This window comes from Belonocnema kinseyi, chromosome 2, assembly GCF_010883055.1.
Source record: "Belonocnema kinseyi isolate 2016_QV_RU_SX_M_011 chromosome 2, B_treatae_v1, whole genome shotgun sequence".
In the NCBI taxonomy this organism is placed as follows: domain Eukaryota; kingdom Metazoa; phylum Arthropoda; class Insecta; order Hymenoptera; family Cynipidae; genus Belonocnema; species Belonocnema kinseyi.
Window position 1 is genome coordinate 86,365,650 of NC_046658.1, and position 20,569 is coordinate 86,386,218.

Here is a 20,569-nt window from a genome sequence, read left to right on the forward strand (position 1 = left end):
TGTTTTGTCCGGTACGAACAGAGCGGGAGGGGGCAAAAGAATTTGGGAGCGATTCCACATTCCAATTTTAAATGTCTTGTCAGGCTGGATTGGTAATTGTACTGCTTCCCGCAATTTTTGCAGACGTAAACTTCTTTGTTTCTCTTTCGACCGATTTCCGATTCCCGTGAGTCTGCAAGAAAAGAAGAAATGAATGGTTAGAGAAATTTTTCTTTCACTTCACAATCTTTCTGTTTTATGTACAATCATTATCCAAACAATAAAATTTATTTTGCTTGCTTAAACTGCGAATTAGTTTTAATTCCTGATCTTATTCTTATATTTATTTATAACCTTTAATTCTGTAAAAAATAAAATATTAGAATTTATTGTACAATAATCTGTAATTTAAAAAATATGGATGAAAGGCTTAAAGAATAATATTACCCCTTATTAATACATTTAGATAATTCATTTATTTATGAAACGCATATTACTTAATACTAATTACAATACGAAGAATAAAGATACTCGATCAGTTCAGTTTTGCAATATCAAACAATTAGCAAATATAACATTTTTCTGATTTTATAGTACCGTTCAGGAGTACGAGGACACCTAAAAAACTAGCAAATAAACACACGAGGAAGACCGTTTTAATTGCCGATCATGGCCTATTTATTTTTTATGATAATTCGAGAACCAATGCAATTTTTTTTAGTTCTTTAGGCTCATTTCAGTTAGGAGACTCTAACGTTAATTTTGCACGACTTGTAAATTTTTAATATTATTTTCCTAGATTTTGCTAGAATATGAAGATTGAAAATGGGCCAAAGTGAGAAATCGATGGCTCAGAAAGCAGAACCGAATGAGCGCTCGAGCAGTATCCAGGAGTCGGGATGACGCGCAGAAAACGCGACTAAAGAGAGCACGGAATCCTCTTTCGTCGCGTTTTCAGCGCGTCATCTCCACTTTTGGCTACTGCTCGAGCGCTCGTTCGGTTCGGTTTTCCGAGGCTTCTGATAGAAAGGTCTTTCTCATTCATTCAGTCTCTATTTATCAACAATATTTCATACATGGCTCTCTTGAAGCCTCATTGAATAATCTTTTCAGCGCTTTTAAAAAAAAATATTCTATATTTTTCTTCAGAAATATCCTGCTAGAAGTTCGTGCATGTTTTTAATCGCAAGTTTCTTAGATATACTCGAACTCCTGAACGGTACTTTATAAGTTCCGCATTTTTGCAGTTCACTTTCAAAAAACTTTTGCTTAAAATTGAGAAAAGATAACCATTCTTATATATATACATATATAAATTCTAAGCCGCAGAGTTTATTGCTGAATATTATGTCTACGTTTTACGTGTGATTTGAGATTCCATTTGCGATCAGTACGATAATCACAGAAGGGGCAACATTCTGATTTGACTCCTCCACAAGACACTTTCAGATGATGGATAAGGTGATGCTTCCATCTGAAAGACTTTGAGCATTTTGAACACTTATATTTAGATGCGTCCGGAGTCCAGTATTTTTTTTCTTCCGGGTTGGTCATTTTGCTTCCTGCTGAACTACACCTTGCACTCAAATCACCCTGGGATGAAAGAACATCGTCATCAAAATCTGATGGAAAGTCAACTTCTTCTTTCTTCAGTACAATATTGCAATCCTTCCAATAATAGCTCGAATCTGGAACAAATAACATTTTTTACAGTATTCATTTCAGAACGGAATTAAGAATCTAAGCCTAAATCTTCGGATTACGAACGTTCTCAAATAACATTTTTTGAATTTAAATAAAATCACATGAAATGGGTAACAAGATTCAAGAATTTCTTTCCACAAATTTATTCTTAAATTTGTATAATTACAGATTAGCAATCGCATATTTCAAATTTCATAAGAGTCTATTTTTCCCTGATTTTCCCGAGGTTACACCTTAAAATATTCTATAAATATTAAATTTTAATATTTGTATTTTGTACTAATCTAATAATATTTATCTATGATATACATCTAAGTTAAATTAATTTAGTGTTAGTTTTTGGTGTTAAGTAATTAACAATAATCAAAGACTAATGATAAAAACGGTTTTCGTTTGCAATCGAAAAATATCATCCAATAAATATTTAATTTTTATCTAATCTAACAAAATCTCTGCCAATTTCACAGCTTCTTTTACTAAATCCATGTTTGCCCTCAAGGTGGACTTTAATATCCCACATTCGTTTTGCTCGATATTTACAGTAACAGCACATAATGGACGCAGTTACTCCACAATAACGGGTTTTATGAGCATAAAGGTGATTGTAGGTTAGAAAATATTTTCCACAATTTCTACATTCGTAATCAGTTCTTTCACCCCATCTCGATTGACCTCCTGAAGAACCTCGAAGTGATGAAGACAATTGACTTAATTCTGAATTTGGATCCTGAACTTCGTGAAATTGAATTGAATGATCCCAGTGTCCTGAAACAGAAGTCAATATATTTAGTTAGCTCGTGAATAATTATAATCAGCCAAAAATAAAATCATATTTAATGATTTCAATTAATTTTCTATTTACGAAAAGGGAAAATACAAAATTGGGTCGTGTATAGAGAACCGATACCGGTATATTACCGGTACCGGTAATAAAAAGTTTAAAAAGAACCGTTAACAGATTTTGTCTATCTAGTAATATTAAATATGAAAATTGATTTTTTGGTCATTTGTTTGTAGACTTTGTCAAATTTTAAAATACATAGTTAGGAAACTTTTGCAAAGAGCTTATTTCTAATCAAAAAATAAAATATCATTCGGGGGAGACCAAAATTTTTGTTTGTTTGAAAAAATACAAAAGAAAACAATATTATTTTGTCAAGAAATTTTTCTAATCAAATTTCAGAATAAAAGAATATCAGAAGAAATGCATTGCATTGAAAGAAATGTGAAAATAGCTGAGAAGCGCAGCTCGGATCTCACAGGTGGAGAAACCCGGTTAGAAAAATTAATAAACTTTACTAATTGCTGATTAATTTAAAATATTAGAATATTAAACATTAAAACTATGTGTTAAGTAAAAAATTGTTTCATAATTAAACTATAAATGTTTATAATTTTTTAAATCATAATGATAATTTATTTTAAAGGCCATATTCGCAATCAGCATCTTAAAATACTTTAGTATATAAGGGGTCAAAAGACCTAGATAGAATTATTTATGTACTTGATTTGTACAAATGTTTAATTTTTTGGATGAAAAATATTAAACTTTTTGTTTCTCCCCCGAATTCTATTTTACTTTTGGGCTAGAAATACGAATTTCTAAAACGATTTGTTTTGATTTTAATTTATCAGAATTACACTTTCCCTAATTAGCATTTGGCCTCATTTTTATTTTTTTAATTACAATTTTTCTGAATTTTTTATTTTCCGAATTAACATTTTCCCTAATTTTTATTGTTCCGAAATCTCATTTGTCATAATTCACACTTTACCGAATTGACATGCAAGTTACATTTCACAATTTCGTCTTTTTATGAAATTATGACTAATGGAAATTAAAAAAAAAATAAATAGGGCAAATGGTAATTTGAAAGAATAAATATTAGGGAAAATAATCATTCAGAAAAAGAAAAATTAAGGCAAACAATGATTTGGAAAATAATTATATCAAATAGGAATACAATCAAAATTAAGGAAAATAAAATTTGGTGAATATTCGTGAGCCTTGTTTATTAAAACAAATTTTATTGAAATTAACTAAACAACTTTTTAAATTTAACCCACTGTTTTACTCAAATTTCTTTGACTCGATATCAATACTTTCGTCGATTTAAAAAAATGATTATTTTGAGCGTAAAATACATTTAAAACCATATTAGCATGCACAATTATTATTTTAAGCCCATATAATTAAAGGTCATTATTTTCCGTACCAAATACCAGTTAAGATCAAGGAAAGATAGTGATAATAGTTTTTAAAACACATGGAAAGAATTTTTTTATAATTTTTTTCCAGTACCGACATGAACTAATTAAAATTAAATATGGCATTAAACCCATTGTTAAATTGTTAAGGCACGTATATTGAGTGTACGAATATTTTTAATGAAATGCAGGAATCTTTTTTACTTATTATTGCTTTGATTTATTTTGGTTGTTCTCCAGAGATCAGTATAAAAGGAAACCTTAGATAGATTCGCATTTATCAATACTTACACGTACAATTATTTTATGACTATGTCAAACAATGAGTTATAAATCACAATTTATGAAATACATACTTAAGTACACTATTCTCATATACACTTAACTAAATTCTTTTTAAGAACTGAAGTACAATTTTTCTGAAAGCCTAAATGTAGTTGCAATTCGGCGAAAGGTACATTTACCTCTTCTATTTTTATTTATTTTTATTGCTATTCATATAAGTTTTATTGGTAGGCTCTAAAAGTGGAATAAACCTAGTTGACAATGAAGATTACCTTCAGCCTCACTTTATTCTGAATACAGTTCGACTAGATTCTTTTCATTACTGATAAATATTATAATTATAAAATTCTTTAATTTGACTCATTATTGATAAATAACTAAAGTTCGTGTGATTCGAGTTTCGTTTTGATATCAATGTTTAGTAAAATACTAAACGTAAATCAGGTTTTAATTTTATGAAAAATATTTAAATTAAACGAAAATTACGTTTATTTTAATGTAAAAATTAATTCAAATGACTCAGGGTAATTGGTACAATGATTGGTCACTTAACGAATTTTTCCAGTTGAAGAATATGTAAAAAACACTATAGACATTGAACGGAATTCAAAAATAGTTAGACAATCAATTTTGTAAATATTCAAATAACCATAATGAGTTATGCGTTAAAAGTTGTAGGCAATTTATGTTTAAAGAAATGAACAATAATGCCCAAAAATAGATTACTGATTTTGAAAGCACAGTAATTAGCCTCTAAAATGTATAATATTTAGCCGGGGCAAAAATTGTTTTTTGATATGATTTCCGCACTTTATTCGCAATACAAAGTGACCAACAATTATATACATAGCATTTACAAAGTTAGAAAAATGTTTGATTAATTTGTTTCAATGATATTTTTCATTTGCTTTTGAGATATTGTGGCCAATCGTTATGTTTCCGCTTTATTCACGACAATGATTGGCCACCGATTTATCGTTATACATACATCATTTTAAGGTTACTACTAATACTAAGTTTTATTTGTGAATATTCTTTCGTATAAGCATATTTAAATGAGGTGGCCAATCATTGAAGGGGGGGGGGGGGATGGCCAGCCATTGTACCGATTGCACTATTTTTATAATCGGATTTTGAAAATTCTAATTTCAGCAAATTAACCTTCACAGTTTTTACTTGATATTATGCACGGACATTAAATGTTTTACGAAACTAGCTTCAATTCTAGACTTGTAAGGACAAAATTTACAAGAAAATCGAGTTTCGCAAGTTGCAGCTCCACAACCCATTTTCAGATGCTTCCGAAGATTAGATGCCCACGAATACATTTGCCCACATCTTGGGCAAACGTGCAGCTTTGGTCGGACAATTGGAAATAGTGGAACTTCTGAAAAAGAAAATTCAATTGGTTTGTGTTAGCATAAAATTAATACTTTTAGATGCCAGAAGAAATAAAAAACGACGTACTTGCTAGACGCTAAACATCAATTTACATGCCTTGCAACTATTTGTACTCAAATATATTTTACCAATTGTCTCAGAAAAATTCTTCGACGAAAGCTCTGAAAGTCTCTTCAGCTGTCTGCAAAAGATTGTTTAGCTAAAGTTTATTTAATACAAAGTATTCCTGAAATTTAACAAATGCTGAAAAATATTTTCAAAGCCATGATGGAAATCATTAATTTAAAAAATTATTTCGGGTCTAGGTAAGTAAATTTTGTTAGAAAACGAGGACAAATTGGTAATCTGACAATATATTTTTTTTTATAATTTTGGTACAGCTCTATTATATATTATTATACAATCTTACATTTTAATTCGTTTTCTAAGAAAATAAATTAAAAGCTATCGAATTTTGTAATAAAAGAAATTGTTTCATTTTCTAAATCAAGAAGAATGTATCCTGGCAATGTGTTTTTTCAAACTGCTCTTATATTTTGTTCTGTGATTACAAAACTTGCAACATTCTTTGGGCTCTTTTCCACATTCAATTCTTAAGTGAGTTTTCATGTTTCGAAGATATCTATAACTTTTTCCACAATTTGGACACTTGTAGGAACCAAGATTTTTGGCTAGATGCATATCTGGGTTTCTGGGGTATATAATGTTGGAAGAATATGAAGGATAGCTATATTTTTCTGCTGCAATTTGACCAGTGTGATACTGGTTTTGCTGGTAGTCTGACCACATTGTCATCCCAGAACCTGTAAAAAGAAATACAATTTTGGTCAGAATTGGATTTTAAACATTATTATCTGTAGCTGGATTGTTATGAACTATAATGACCAAAATGGCTTCATTTTGTCATAAGTTTTACCTTGATATTTACAAAAGGAGTCAACGAACACGATTGGGTATTTCTTCTGAGTTGAATAATGGATAACACACAGAAAACACATAAAATAAATTATTTTATGCAATAAAAATAATTCAAGGAATCAATCTGCTTATTAAACGTAACAAACACACATTTTGGCTTATATTGCACCTTGAAACAAACCAACTTTTGGGATTGAGTCAAGGTCTTTTTAGGTAAAGGTAAAACACAAGTTTTATTTAAAGAATAAAGATCAATGTAATCAATAATTTTTAAAATTTTCGTATTTGCACTGGTTTATCATTAAATAGAAAAACGCGAGAAAATAAATTAAATCTTTTCTGGACAAAAATAAAACTTAAAAACGAATGTAAAAAATTGGTATTCATTAAGAGTATTTTTTTAAGAAACAATCAAAGGTTCGTGATCTTTTGAATTTTTTCGAACAACTATTGACACTTACAATTTAAAAAAAATAAAAAAACCAAAAATTCTAGAACTTTATTCCAGCTGATAAAAGTTCTTTACAATATACAAACAAAATTTTATTAAGGGCTTCGTCCAGTTAAAAAATACCGGAAGAATAGGCATAACGAATGTAAAAATTTGGTATCAATTAGAGTATTTTTTTTAAGAAACAATCGAAGGTTCGTGATCTTTTGAACTTTGCTCCTTATTTCTAAATTGCAGAAAAAATAGGGCAATGTTTTGATTTAAAAAAAAAGATTGTTATAAAACTGAATGCCATGAAATTCGGAACCTTTTAATTTAATTCAAATATTTTAGATTGTATTAAATCCATTCTTATTTCAAGTAAAAAATGAATTCAATATATTTAAAATTATACATTCGCAGGTTCATAACAAATCAGCTTCTTGAAAAAATTGTTAAACAAGCTAAATTTTAATTCTTTGTTGTTAGAGCAATTTTAAATCGGAAATCCATACATTTTTTTGTTCATTTCAAAAGACTCATTTTTATACATTTCTTCCGATCATATTGGTAGGAAAATTCTGACCATTGCTTCGAAATTCAAATTAGGACGAGATCTTTTATCAAAGGCATCATCAAAAAATTTCTTAAAGATTTTTAAAGATTTAGAAATTAAAGAAAATAAAAATGTTAATATGAATCGATATTTTTTCTATATTAAAACTCTTCTATTCCTTCTGGGATTATTTTTATTAAGCCAATGATTTTATACCTACCATTTCTATTTTTTTGTGCAAAATAAATAATTTAGAAGTGCGGAATAGGGTGGGTCAAAAAAGAAAAATTTTGGAAATCAGAAATGTAACTATGTGGAAAAGTAGCCTATGAAAAACCTGAAAAAGTATGATTAATATGGATTCGATCTAATGGTAAAAATTAGCAAGAACCAAATTTGCTGGTCTAGGAAATTTTAATTTAAAAAAATCAAACTCATTTTTTTAAATTCACTAAATTTACACTTATGATTTCCTAGACTAATCAAAATTTTTCTAGCGTATTTTCTTCAGGAGAAACATTCTAGATACCTGCAAAATCTCTCTATAAATTTCTGTAAGTTAAATTTTTTTAATCACGGGTGTAATAAACATTAATAATCTCTGATGGGCTACAAGTAAAAATGTGTAAAAGTTTGGGAAGCTGTTTAAGGCCTCTAAAAAATTAAAAAAACATTGACATCCGCAAATATATCAAAATTACAAAAATAAGAATTTCTTCCAAAATGTTTTGTTAAAACGCAAAACTAAGACTTTATCAATCAAATCCAAATTATGTTTACTCCTTCAGGGTCTTAATATTATTTTTCCGCATAGTTCCATTCCCGATTTTCAAATTTCGTTGTTGACCCATCGTAATATATATTTTGCAGATTCAAATTCCATTAAATTTTTCCCATCAAATTACTTCAAAACAAAAGGCACTTGCAGGAATTCGTCTGATTTAATTTTCCAGATGCTTTCAACATGCTTTGAAGATTGTTTATCAATATTTGAGGAACATTTTTTACTAAGTTCGTTTTTACGATTAATAAATGTTTAAACATTAAAATGGATGATTACAATTAAAAAGTAATATTATAATAATATTATAAGTGATTTGTATCAATTATTTGGAGGTTATACATTTTGAATTAATATTAACTAAAACTATTCTGTAAATCAACATTTTTCCACGTAATTTCCGACCTAGTTTCCTACGTAGTTTACAGCATCATAATTTGCAAGCACTTTCGGTTTAATTAACTCTGAGCTCACAGAATATAACCTGTAACCATACTGTACCTGCAATTCCGATTTCCAACATAAAACACAATTTAATAAAAATTATAATTATTGTTAGTGCCATGCATTCAATTAAAAAAATAATATTCGTATTTATACTATACTGAAAGTAACTTTTATTCTTTCTTTTTTTACAAATACGGCTATATTTAATACAATCCTGTTTGAAAAACAGTTGATTATAACAGAATTAAAATTTATTTGCTACTAAAAACAAAGTTATTAGAAAAAATACTGAAATCATACAGTACAAAATTTTTGATTATCTTTTGTGACTTCACAGAAAAATCTGAGAATACGAAAGTTGTAGATGGTCAAGCAGGGCAAACGCAATGTGGGTAGTCCAAACTAAAGTTAAGTTTCCGTGGTAAATCGCAGATATCTCCCAAGGTCTCCGCTAGAGGCAGCGCCGTTACAGGCCTCTAACCACGGAAAGTTTACCTCAGCTTGGAATAATTAGCTAACTATTACCCTGCTATTTACCTGCAACTTTTCGTACCCCCACTTTTTTATGTGTTCCTTCGCCGATTAATTTTGTTGTTAGCTGTCAAATAGATGAAAAATCAGGAATTTCAAGATTCTCTCCTGAGATGAAGACAGAACGTTTTTTGGCCAGGATGTTGAGATCTGACATGTGCGAGAACATTGCTAGTTTGTTTTGAGCGAAATGGACAATGCGGACAGGAAAATCTTGGAGGTTGTTGACATTCATACTTCAAATGTCTTGTTAAATTTCGACTTTGACTGAAGCGACTTGGACAATTTGGACACTTAAAAGACTGTAAAGGATCGCCTCTGGCTTTTGCACTATTATTCCTTCCTCTTGCTTCAATTATGTAGCCAGCAACATTACTTTCTTCTCTTCCAAAAATTTTTGCTTCGATATTGGACGATGGTGAAATGTAGCTAAAATCCACTTGAGACATCATGAAGCCTGCAATTTTAATACAAAATTGTTAATAATTAAAATCCAATTTATACAAGTTAATCATTATTTTTAGGAAACGGACATGCTTTTGACAAAAACTGGCAAGAGTTGACTTGGTTTTTTGCTCATAAAGACTCATGAGAGGAAAACCGATTTAAGCTACAGGAATTAATACATGCTTATAACCAATTTTTAACGCAATTTATTTAATCAAGAATAAAAATTTTGATAAAAGTTAAGGCAACTCAAAAGAGGTGCATGAATATTCCCCAAAATTTACTTTTCTTAATGTTTATTTGAAAAAAAATCATTTGACCGAATTGCAATTTGCCCAAAATTTGTTTTTATTAAAATTTGTTTACCGTTTGGCATGAATCTTATTTTTCCAAATTTCCATTTTCCCTAGCTTTGTTCTCGAATTTATATTTGGCACAAATTTAAATATTTCGAAATTGCTACTGCTAAGAAGGAAATTGACGTCAAATGACAATTCGGGTAAATGCAAATTATGGCAAATGGTAGGTAAAATAAATAAAAATTAGAGCGAACAGTAAAAAATTATGTCAAACCGTCATTTGTAAAAATATTAATTAGTTGTTTGAAAGTTACGACCAAAATGATGAGGTCAATTAGTAATTCGAAAAAATATAAATAGGAAAAATTGTTATTCGGTTGAATGAATATTGATAAAAGAAGCATAAGTGAAATTCAAATTTGGCGAATATTAATGGGAAAGTCCAATTTGGAAATATTCATATGCCTTATCTCAAAATTGTTTTGGATAAACTAAAGAGCAAAAGGGTAATTTAACATCTTTGCTGGTTTTTCGAAATATATGGCTTTTTGATGGACCGAAATATTATCACTTTAAATAAGATTTTCTGAATTAGCATTAATGCCTAGAATTTTTAGTTTGTTTTATATTTTTTCAAATATTTTATTTTTATAAGTGTTGAATTTTGAACAATATGAAAACAAGCTCGATTCGTCCCAGTCTGACTTATGCAAGTCAGTCCTCCCTTAGGAGGTTTGGAATTAAATTGGCCTAAAATACATTACCCAATATATTTTCAATACATTTTTAACTTTTGTCAATTTTTTAATTAATATTATACATATTTGATTAATATTATACGTTTAAGGCAGGGGTGACTCAAACTGGCCAGCGAGTCAGCTTGGTACGAAACTTGTTTGCTTTTGTGTTATTTGAAAAACTATTGACACTTACAATTTAAAAAAAAATTAAAAAAAAAATTTTTGAACTTAATTCCAACTGATAAAAGTTCTTTACAATGAACAAACAACATTTTTTAAGGGCTTTGTCCAGTCCTGAAAAATTTGCGGAGCTGGAAAAGAGGACATACTAGTCAAATTTGACATTTAATACAATAACTATTAATGCTAAAAATTATTCATAATTATGACAATAATGTAGACAATTTTATTATGAATAAAACTAGGATTCGTTTATTCGTCAAAGGATAGAAGGTTTTGGAACTCAGCCTATACAATAATTTAACAATTCTGTAGAAAAATATGAATTGAACGATACAACTTGCTTATAGCATAATGGGAATAAACTTAATACTATTATGCAGTCATCACATTTTTTTCTATCAAAGAATTAAAGCGTATTTGATACTCAAAAAAAATAAAAGATCAATTTCAATCGATCTCATTGGGTATCATCTATAAAAGACTCTGGCATAGAGGGATGGTAAACTTTCAAATGCTTCAGCACATGAATCTTCTGATGCTTTTTTTCACCACAGTAGGTGCAGGCAAAACGTGGAATTTTTCCACATTGATAAGAAACGTGTGTTATCCATGATGATTTCCATTTGTATAATTTCAGGCAGTTTGGACACTGGAACTTTTTTACACCTGCAATTGAACAAGAGGTTAGTTATCCATATAAATATATAAATAAACAACTAATCATAAATCAACGTGTTTTAAATCGTCAATTAAAATCAAAGCATCAGTATAAATAATATTTAGGAAAATTGAAATAATAGAAGAATCCAGCGACATTATTATTGAACAAGATGCTTTTATTTACAGACTAATTCAAGCCTCACAAATAATTTAGGACGTTTACAGAGGTGTTAGTTATAAAAGATTTAAATCATTTTTCTATTATCCTGAACCAAAAACGGCATATTTGGATGGTGCGTTTCCATGTGCTTAATTATATGAATCTTCTGATATTTTCTAACGCCACAGTGTAAACACGAAAACATTGGTGGTTTTCTGCACTGATTTCGCAAATGAGTGAGCATGGTCTTCTTCGTTTTATACAAATTATAGCAGCTCGGACATTGAAACATTCCAGCTTGCTCATTATAGTGCTCCCGACGATCCCTTAAGATCATAACTTTTTCATCTGAAAATTTAAAAAATCGTGCAGTAAGTATCATGTTCTTCAGTAGAGGTTATTCGACATCAAACATTGCACAATAAATAAGGATGCAGACAATGATATTTTATATAGGACAAAAAATACAGAAAAATGTGTAAGAATATGTACAGCAATATATATTGCACTTTTTAAACAATCCAAGTACTCAGATTAAATACTTTTTTGAATTCATAGATTTAAATCACACCGACTACTCTTATTCCCCTATTATGTTAGGACCAACACCTGCTATTAATAAAAATTCTAAGACTAGTAGAGATTAAATTATTTATTTCAGTTAGTAAATGTAATAAATATTCGGATTTAAGTATTGAGTTGACCACTTCATATTATATTGTACGCTTGAATTAAAAAACTCAGTCCAATTTATTATACAATACAATTTCAGTTCAATTAATTTAAGTGTATTTAAGAAGTTAAAACAATTTGAGACGAAGCTCAATAATTTCACCAGAATTCAAGTGAATTCCAATTAACTCAAATAAATCGTGATTAATTACAATTTTAATTATATCAACATAATTTTAATAAATTCGCCCGATTTCAAGTGAATTTCAATTAATTCAATTCAGAAAAGTTGTGACAAAATAAGGTCGCACGAATAAATTATGAAAACAGTTTAACACGTACGAAAAATAATGTTATTATAATAATAGTTTTTGTGAATGAATTTTTGTTTACTGATGCGTCAAACCAATTGTTTAAAAATGGTTGAATTCTTATAAACCATGAGTTAGTTTTTCGATTCTTTTGATTGCGATTTCAGCCATAGGAAATTTTACTTTCAAAATTGGAAACAGTAGAGTTCTATAGAGAATGTTTTCCCTCCAAAAAATAAGCCTTAATTTATCCGAATTAAAACATTTTTTTAAATGACAAGAAGTGAAGGTGTGAAAAAATGTACGGTGCTATTTATTTAAAATTATATTGTCAGTAATATTATTTTGATTCTTGAATCATAGAAAAACGTTATTTGTCAGAGATTACAGTCTCGAATCAATTTCTTCCAAGTGAATTCAAGCAAGTCTTCGATGTGTTAAACTCAATTCAAGTGAATTTAAATTGTTGAATGAAATTTAAGATAATAGGGAAAACTATGCAAGAGTAGATCACTAAAATTTCCAAAATTGTTATACATCTAAGAGAAAAGTATTGAGAAAAAAATACCATACGGGGAAGCTGATGCAACCTTTTAACTACTTTTTCCCCAAAAAAATTAATAAAATGTATAAATTCGCAAATTCAAATGTTATTTAACAAAAATCTCGAAGTACCTTTTTACAGCTCTCTTTGAATAATAGGATATCGCTTTTGGTAGAAACGTTAAAGACGAAATCACTTTTATTACTTGAATAAAATATTTAATTTATTAAAATATTACACACACCCAACTTGAATGCTTTTCATACGCAACAATACCGAAAATTCTTCAAAACATATATTTTTTTAATCGAACCGTAATTATTTGAGCCTCGGATTTTTCTCAGAACATAACCTAACTGAAATGACAGAAAGGCATATTTGACCGTGTTCGAAAATTCTCATTTTCGATTCAATTCAAAGATATCAATTTAACTAATCAATTTTGAGAATAGCTTACTTTTGTTGATCTTCGCTTCAAAAATGAACCGATTAGCAAACAAGTACTTCAATAAATTCCAGCTCTGCTAAATATGGTTTCAAACGTTGGGATCAAAAGCTCGAAAAAATTGTTCTGTTCATTCTGACCAAATTCAAGTCACCTAATCCATAAAGTGTTGCCCGTACCCAATTATCCCTATAAGTTGAATTCAAATAAATTCACAAAGAATTATTTGCACCGAATAAGAAGTAATTTCAAGCGAATTCGAGCAAAATATAGCAAATTTTTAATAAATCTGAATAAATTCAATTGGAGTATAGAAAATGAAAATGAATTTAAATTACTTAAAAGAAAATAGTTCAAGACAAATTAAGATTAATCATAATAAATATAAGTAAATATCGTTGAAACGAAGTCAAATTCGGAGAATTCAAATAAATTCAACTGAATTACCATTAATTCCAGTGAAATTCCATTAATAGAAATAATTTAAGCGAGTATGCTAAGACATATTTACACTATTTACAGCTTATTATTTATTTATTTATTTAGCAACAGAAAATATAGATTACTAAAGATTTCAATTCAAAAATTAATTTTTCTTTAAATTTTCATTCTAATTAGTAAAGTTGTTTTAAAAAACCCAAGACAATCTAAATGTCGAGGTTCATTTGAAATTTCCTTTAGGAGAAAAATGATTTAAAAATGATTTTAGAGTAAAATACTTTTTTTCATTGATTATATCAGTTCTATAATTAATTTGATAGATTTTCGGTATTATCGAAATTAAAATGCTAAAATCAATTAAAATGTTTGGACTCAGATAAAAAAATATATTTAATTTAGAATTTTGTTCTAAATGTACAAAAAGCCGGTTTTTTATTGAGTTAAATGCACAATTTTCTTGATAGAACTTTTTTTCTTTTTAAATCAAACCATTTTTTCGTGATTTTTGAATTTTTTGTGCCATTTTAACGCTTCAAAAAAAAAACAGGAAATTTTTCCTATGAATTCAAAATAACAGCATGTTTCTTTGCTTCAAACTGGGGAAATTTCAGGTTCGAGTTTTTCCAAAAAAGTGTTCAAATAACTCAATACAAGAAAAAAATTATTTGCACATTTACAAAAAATTCTTAAGTCCACAAAAGTTTTCCCTTAATTTCTCATTTTTTACTTCCGTTCACTAGGAAAAATTGTTTTTTCTTATTTTCATACAACAAAAATGTTTAAAAAATTACCTGGTAGATTAAAAAAATAATGTTTATCAACATAGCGAAGTCGAGAATTATTTAAATAACCATTAATTAATATTAATACTGAAAATCTATAAACTAAACTATAAAATCGATATAATTAATTGAAAATGTTGTTTTGCAAAAGTAAAGAGAAAATCAAGGTAGGCATTTGTTTTGAATCAAGATTTTAGCAAAATCAAAGTTATTTGTTTAAAAAAAAAAAACATGAAGGAGCTGTTGGATTGAATGGGAACCTCAAAATTCATATTCTGTTCGGCTTTTACAATAAAAAATAAGATTAAACAAAAGTTTTTGATAAAAAATCTTTGGCAATCTAAATTTTCTCCATTAAACAAACAAGTAACCAAGATTAGTAGAAAATTGGTTTATATTATATTTTATTAATAAATATTGCTCTGCCTAACACACACACTATGCATGAGATAAGAAATAACTAGCTTTCTCATTTTTTGAATACGATTTATTGATGTTTTTATCTATACAGTAAAAAATCTACTAATCGTACTGAATATTGTCAGCATACGTTTTTTACAAAAACTTATGCGGTCTTTAATCAATGAAAGTGATATATTTGATCACATTAGCAGATTTTACATCTATAAAATTTTTGTTGGGTGACAATATCGGTGCAAAATAATTCTCTGTCAGGATGAAAAGATCGAATATGCGTCCAAACGTAAGATTGTTGACGTGAACGGTGGGGGCAATGGGGACATGCGAAACGCTGTAATCCCTCGCACTCGTACTTATAATGACGCCTCATATGACATCGATTTTTGTAGCTTCGATTACAATTTGGGCAAAAATGTCGCTTTGGATCATCGTGATTAAAATTTTGCCTTATATGTGGTTCATGAATGAGCCAAACCTTAGAAGACAATTCTGAAAAAGAAAGATTACTTTTATTAGTCAAAAATCTAGTTTAACATTACAATATTAACATGCTCTGTTATTTTCAACATCATTCGAATTATTACAGAAAAAATATATTATCTTCGGAGAAGCTGGTTGTATTACCAAATAGTGAGAAATTTAACCAATAAAGCAATACAGTAGAGTAGAGTATCACAAAGCGCCCGGTGCTTAAGACCGAAGGGCCTCACTGAGTTCCCGTTTAGTTAAGCCACGCCCCTAAGGCTTGGCGGGATATAGCTCTGCAACACATCATCATTGGAAGGGAGAGGAACTTGGCGAGAAAAGGCGCTCTTTGTAAAAGGCGCTTTGTGAGAGTCTGCTATGTAATGCATCCAGGGGTTTAATAATATTCCAGAATCTAAATAAACTCATAAAAAAATTACTTACAGCATTTGCAAAAATTTGTAAAAATATTTGAATTTTCTTATGAAAGTAATTTTATTTTTTAACTCAAGTACAATGTGACTGAAAAGCATCCTTGGACATGTTTTAATATAATTTTTTGGTGAAAATGACTTCAATGATTTAAATAATAATCAAAATGAACATTAACTCATCGCAGCGATATCTTTTAAAAATGGACATATCATAACCATACTAAATTATGCAGAACAACATGTTGCCTAAATTATTCACGTCAGTGTTCATTTTTGAACTTCTTGGTATTAGTTACAACATCTATACAGAACATTTCTTCAGTGGGATGGACTTTAACTATATGTCTCCATACTTTAGCGCGTTGAGTGTAACGATTTTTACAGTAGGCACACGAAAAACGTTTCGTGGTTGTACATTCGTTTCGATAATGACAAATCATATGTTTCCGATTTTTGTAGCTTCGACAACAATTCGGACAGTAATGACGACTTTCGTCTATTGGTTGATTCAAAGGATCCTGACTTGCTGGCCAATATTGAAAGGCAACTTCTAAAACAGAAAAAATATATATTTCTGGTTAGCATAAAAGTATGACAAGGTTAAAATTGATTTTACACATATGCACTCCTTCCATTTCCTTCATCAGCGACTGACTCCATAGCCACGTACATCCTTACCAGAATAAAAGTCCGAAAAATTAGTTTAGAAAATATGTATATTTGTTCGAATTTAGTAATACAACGTTCATAATGTTCATTGCTAATACTAATCAACATAAACTATATTATGGTGATAAACTATATTAATCGAATCAAGTACTATAGAGTACTTTATTACTATTACCCATTACTATATTATTAACTATCGTAATAATTATAATTCCATATATTTAATTGATCGTCATTACATATATTTTTGTAGTCGCCCAAATCCATTTCAAAAAAGGCAGGCATGTCAAGCATGGACATCAGAATTGTTTGGTATTTGGATATACCATTCTTGAGAAGATAAGATTAGATTAGAGTTTATTTAAGCTCTGGGAGAGTGTTCCCTAAACCGAGAAAAGAAATGAAACAGAGAAAATAAAGAAACACGTAATTCACAATGTCATGAGATTTTTTGTTCTGATTGGTTACAAATAAAAAATTATATTAAAAAAAATTCCGGCCTCAAAGATATTGAAACTCCCAGAAAACTGATAGCATGACTATTAAAGTAATATTTAAAAAAAGGTAGAGCTTTCCTAAAAATCTTCATTTCAATTTTGTAAAATAAAATGAAAAAAAATATTTTCTGGGAAGCATCAATTTTTCTATTTTTTATTCAATTTGTTTGCAGTTACTGCTTATGTAAGGAAAGTATCCTATCAATTTTCTAGAAAGCCCCAAATTTCTTAATTTGGAAAGCATCCTATTAGTTTGAATGGAACATTACCAATTTCAAAGCCAGAATTTTTTCAATTTTATTTTTCTTTCTTGTTAATTATGCAATATATCACAAAAGTGCAAGCAGCATTTTATGGAAATTTTCTAGACCGTAAACTTTTACTTGCATAGTTTCTTATATTTTTCGCTGTTTCCGAGAACAATGCGAAAATCCGATTTTTCAAAAATAATTTTTTCAATATGAAGTATAATCACTGCTTAATATGTAGTAAATATTACTATACATTTAAAAGAAAAAGTTTTAAAAAGGTGTTTTTGAGAAAATCCAATTTTAAGAATTTTAGAAACACAATAACTCCCACGTGGGATCAAAACTTCTTGAATGCCCATGCTCGTTCCGATAATATTGCATTTTGAAGAAAAAACTTTCTTTCATTTTTTGAGAGTTTACCAGTAGTTTTCAAATGATTGTGGAAAATTCAAAGCAAACTTTCTGGTCAAATGCTGGAATAAGTCTGTCTTTACTTTCAAAAAGACCTAGCCTTTTCTTAAAATTTCGCCTGATTCGAAATAGAATTGGTCAGTCATCATGTTCAAATTAAAGATGGGAGATGTCAAATCCCATGCTTTATTTTAAATATTAATAATATCTAAGTTTTGGATTTATTTTCCAATAAGCATTATTCTTATATTACTTCGTAGGATGTGACAATATTGTAAAATAGTCCCTGTCAAAAAATGATTAAAATGCCTTGAAATCCTAAGGACTAATTAATTTGATACCATTACCATAAAATTTACCAATTAAAGTTATTTCTCAAAATCTCTCTAAATTATTTTCATATTATAAAACCCGGTGTCTTGATGGAGTATGTGTTACTAAATATAATAGTTAATACAATATTAACTTAAGTCCTGAACCATGTTACAGTAAAGTCAAATCAATAGCGCAAACAGTAGCATCTGGATGAATTCCTCGAATGTGTCGATAAATGTGATCTTTGCGTTTGTTTCGAAAATTGCAATGAGGACATGCATATTTCAGTTGCGCGATGGTTGGAGTTGTATTCCTTCGTGGATAAAAGAACGGCTTTCCACCTAATGCTGGCACCCTCCATTCTGTGGGCAAGGATTCATACGAAAATTAATATTAAGTTTTACAAATATTGCAACTGAAAAAAAAATTCAAAAAGAAGGTTTTCGTTTTACACTTTATGTGAAATTGCCACTAAACAATAAGAAATGGCATGAGGGAATTCAAATCTACCTGATAGCAGACTCTCACAAAGCGCCTTTTCTCGCCAAGTGCCTCTCCCCTCCATTAACATTAGATGCGCATGATAAAATTGAAATAATCCACTATTGCATCTCAGAGACATTTCCCACTATGCCTTACGGGCGTGGCTTAATTAAGTAGGCTCTTAGTAAGTGCCTCGGCACCGTACACCGGGTACTTTGTGAGAGTCCACTGTATTCATATGAACATGAAACAGATGATCCCTTATAAATTAATGAGATGCAAGTGAATGATATATGTACATTGATATTGCAATGGAATTATCCAAACTTATAGTTAAAATTTATTGTTATTTACTCTTCAGGAATGCGTGCAAAAAATTAGAAGCTAAAGAGGCTGTGATTCAAGATTTATTCTGCGATTAGGTGACTTAAATTATGTACATAGAGTTTCGTCCAAAGAAGCATATAATATTAACATTTTTCGAGTTATTATTAATGGTCAAAAAGAAAAAAATAATACATTTTCGTCTACCGAATTTTCTACAAAACTTATCATTATTTTGTATTTAATTAGCTTCAACTATCAAACATTGTAAATTTTTGAATATTTAAACAGTTTATATTTTCCGAAATTCACAACATTACCTTAAACAAACTAAAAACTTAAATACTCTGATTTATTCGCCAATACTCATGATTAAAATTATTATTTTGTATAAATACATTTCCTAATGCAAAATTAGAGTTGGAAGATACAAGCAGTATTCAGTCGGGGAAGGGAGTTTTATTTTTTTACAATAACACTTCATCAAATCGAGTAAAAACAAACTCCCATTGGGGTACCAGTAGGACCCTGGCAATGTTTTCGGGGTAAAAGTACTAGGAAAGTCCTTTTTCATTTTATTCCAAATTTTTCCAGATACTCATAGACTTAATATTTTTAAAAAGTCCGGCTTGAAAATGAATACCCAACAAAGTTTAAGATCAGTCCCACAGTGGAAATGTATCTGTGTTTTTTTAAACTTTTTTGAGCATGCATCTTCAAGAATTGTATTTTTAAATCTTTTTTAAATTAAAAACTATTACAACAGGACTTCTTTGAACATAACTCCCATAGTCACTTGACAAATGTTTTGAAAAATAAAATGTGAATTTTCTAGTACTTTTTTCCCTATTTGGACTTTGAAAAAATTGCAAGCAAAGTTGGCACTTTCGCACTGGGTTTTTATATATAGTAGGGTGGGTTGAAAGTTGAGATTCTAAAAAACTATAATTAATATTGAATCGATACATATGCAACTTGCTTACATGCGCTCAAAATTTTTTTGTTTAAATTCATTGCTTACAAAGTATTCAATTTTCTTGAGTTTTATATTTCTTTACTCTCCTAAGGGTCAAAAACGTCTTCCCAATTTTTGTCAATTTTAATTATTCATTTTCTAAGATGTAAACACTTAAAACTTTTTAAATACCGAAAAAATCCCTAGTATTTACACAGGTGTTAAGCAATTTTTGTCTAAAAACAGGGGTAAGTTAATAGGAATGACCTTATATAATATGAGAATTTAAGAAAAAATTGAAAACCAAGAAACTTTTAAAAATTCTGCAAGCAATGCATTTTTTTAAATTGTTTCTTTTTTGAGCTGTTATGAGCTTTTTTTAAATTAAATAAAAAATCTTGAAATTAAAAAAATGGCAATT

General features: G+C 29.1%; 1 protein-coding gene across 1 annotated transcript; it reads right to left on the reverse strand.

Moving 5' to 3' along the window:
- Positions 1-79: 79 nt before the first annotated feature.
- Positions 80-16,915, reverse strand: LOC117182875 (zinc finger protein 572-like). Its single transcript, XM_033375988.1, has 8 exons — positions 16,870-16,915; positions 16,659-16,793; positions 9,396-9,697; positions 9,247-9,307; positions 6,207-6,380; positions 2,161-2,448; positions 1,342-1,667; positions 80-172 (listed from the first exon to the last, which is right to left on the reverse strand). The coding sequence occupies exons 1-8, from the start codon at positions 16,913-16,915 to the stop codon at positions 80-82; spliced, it is 1,425 nt and encodes a 474-aa protein (XP_033231879.1).
- Between the last annotated feature and the right edge of the window lie 3,654 nt (positions 16,916-20,569).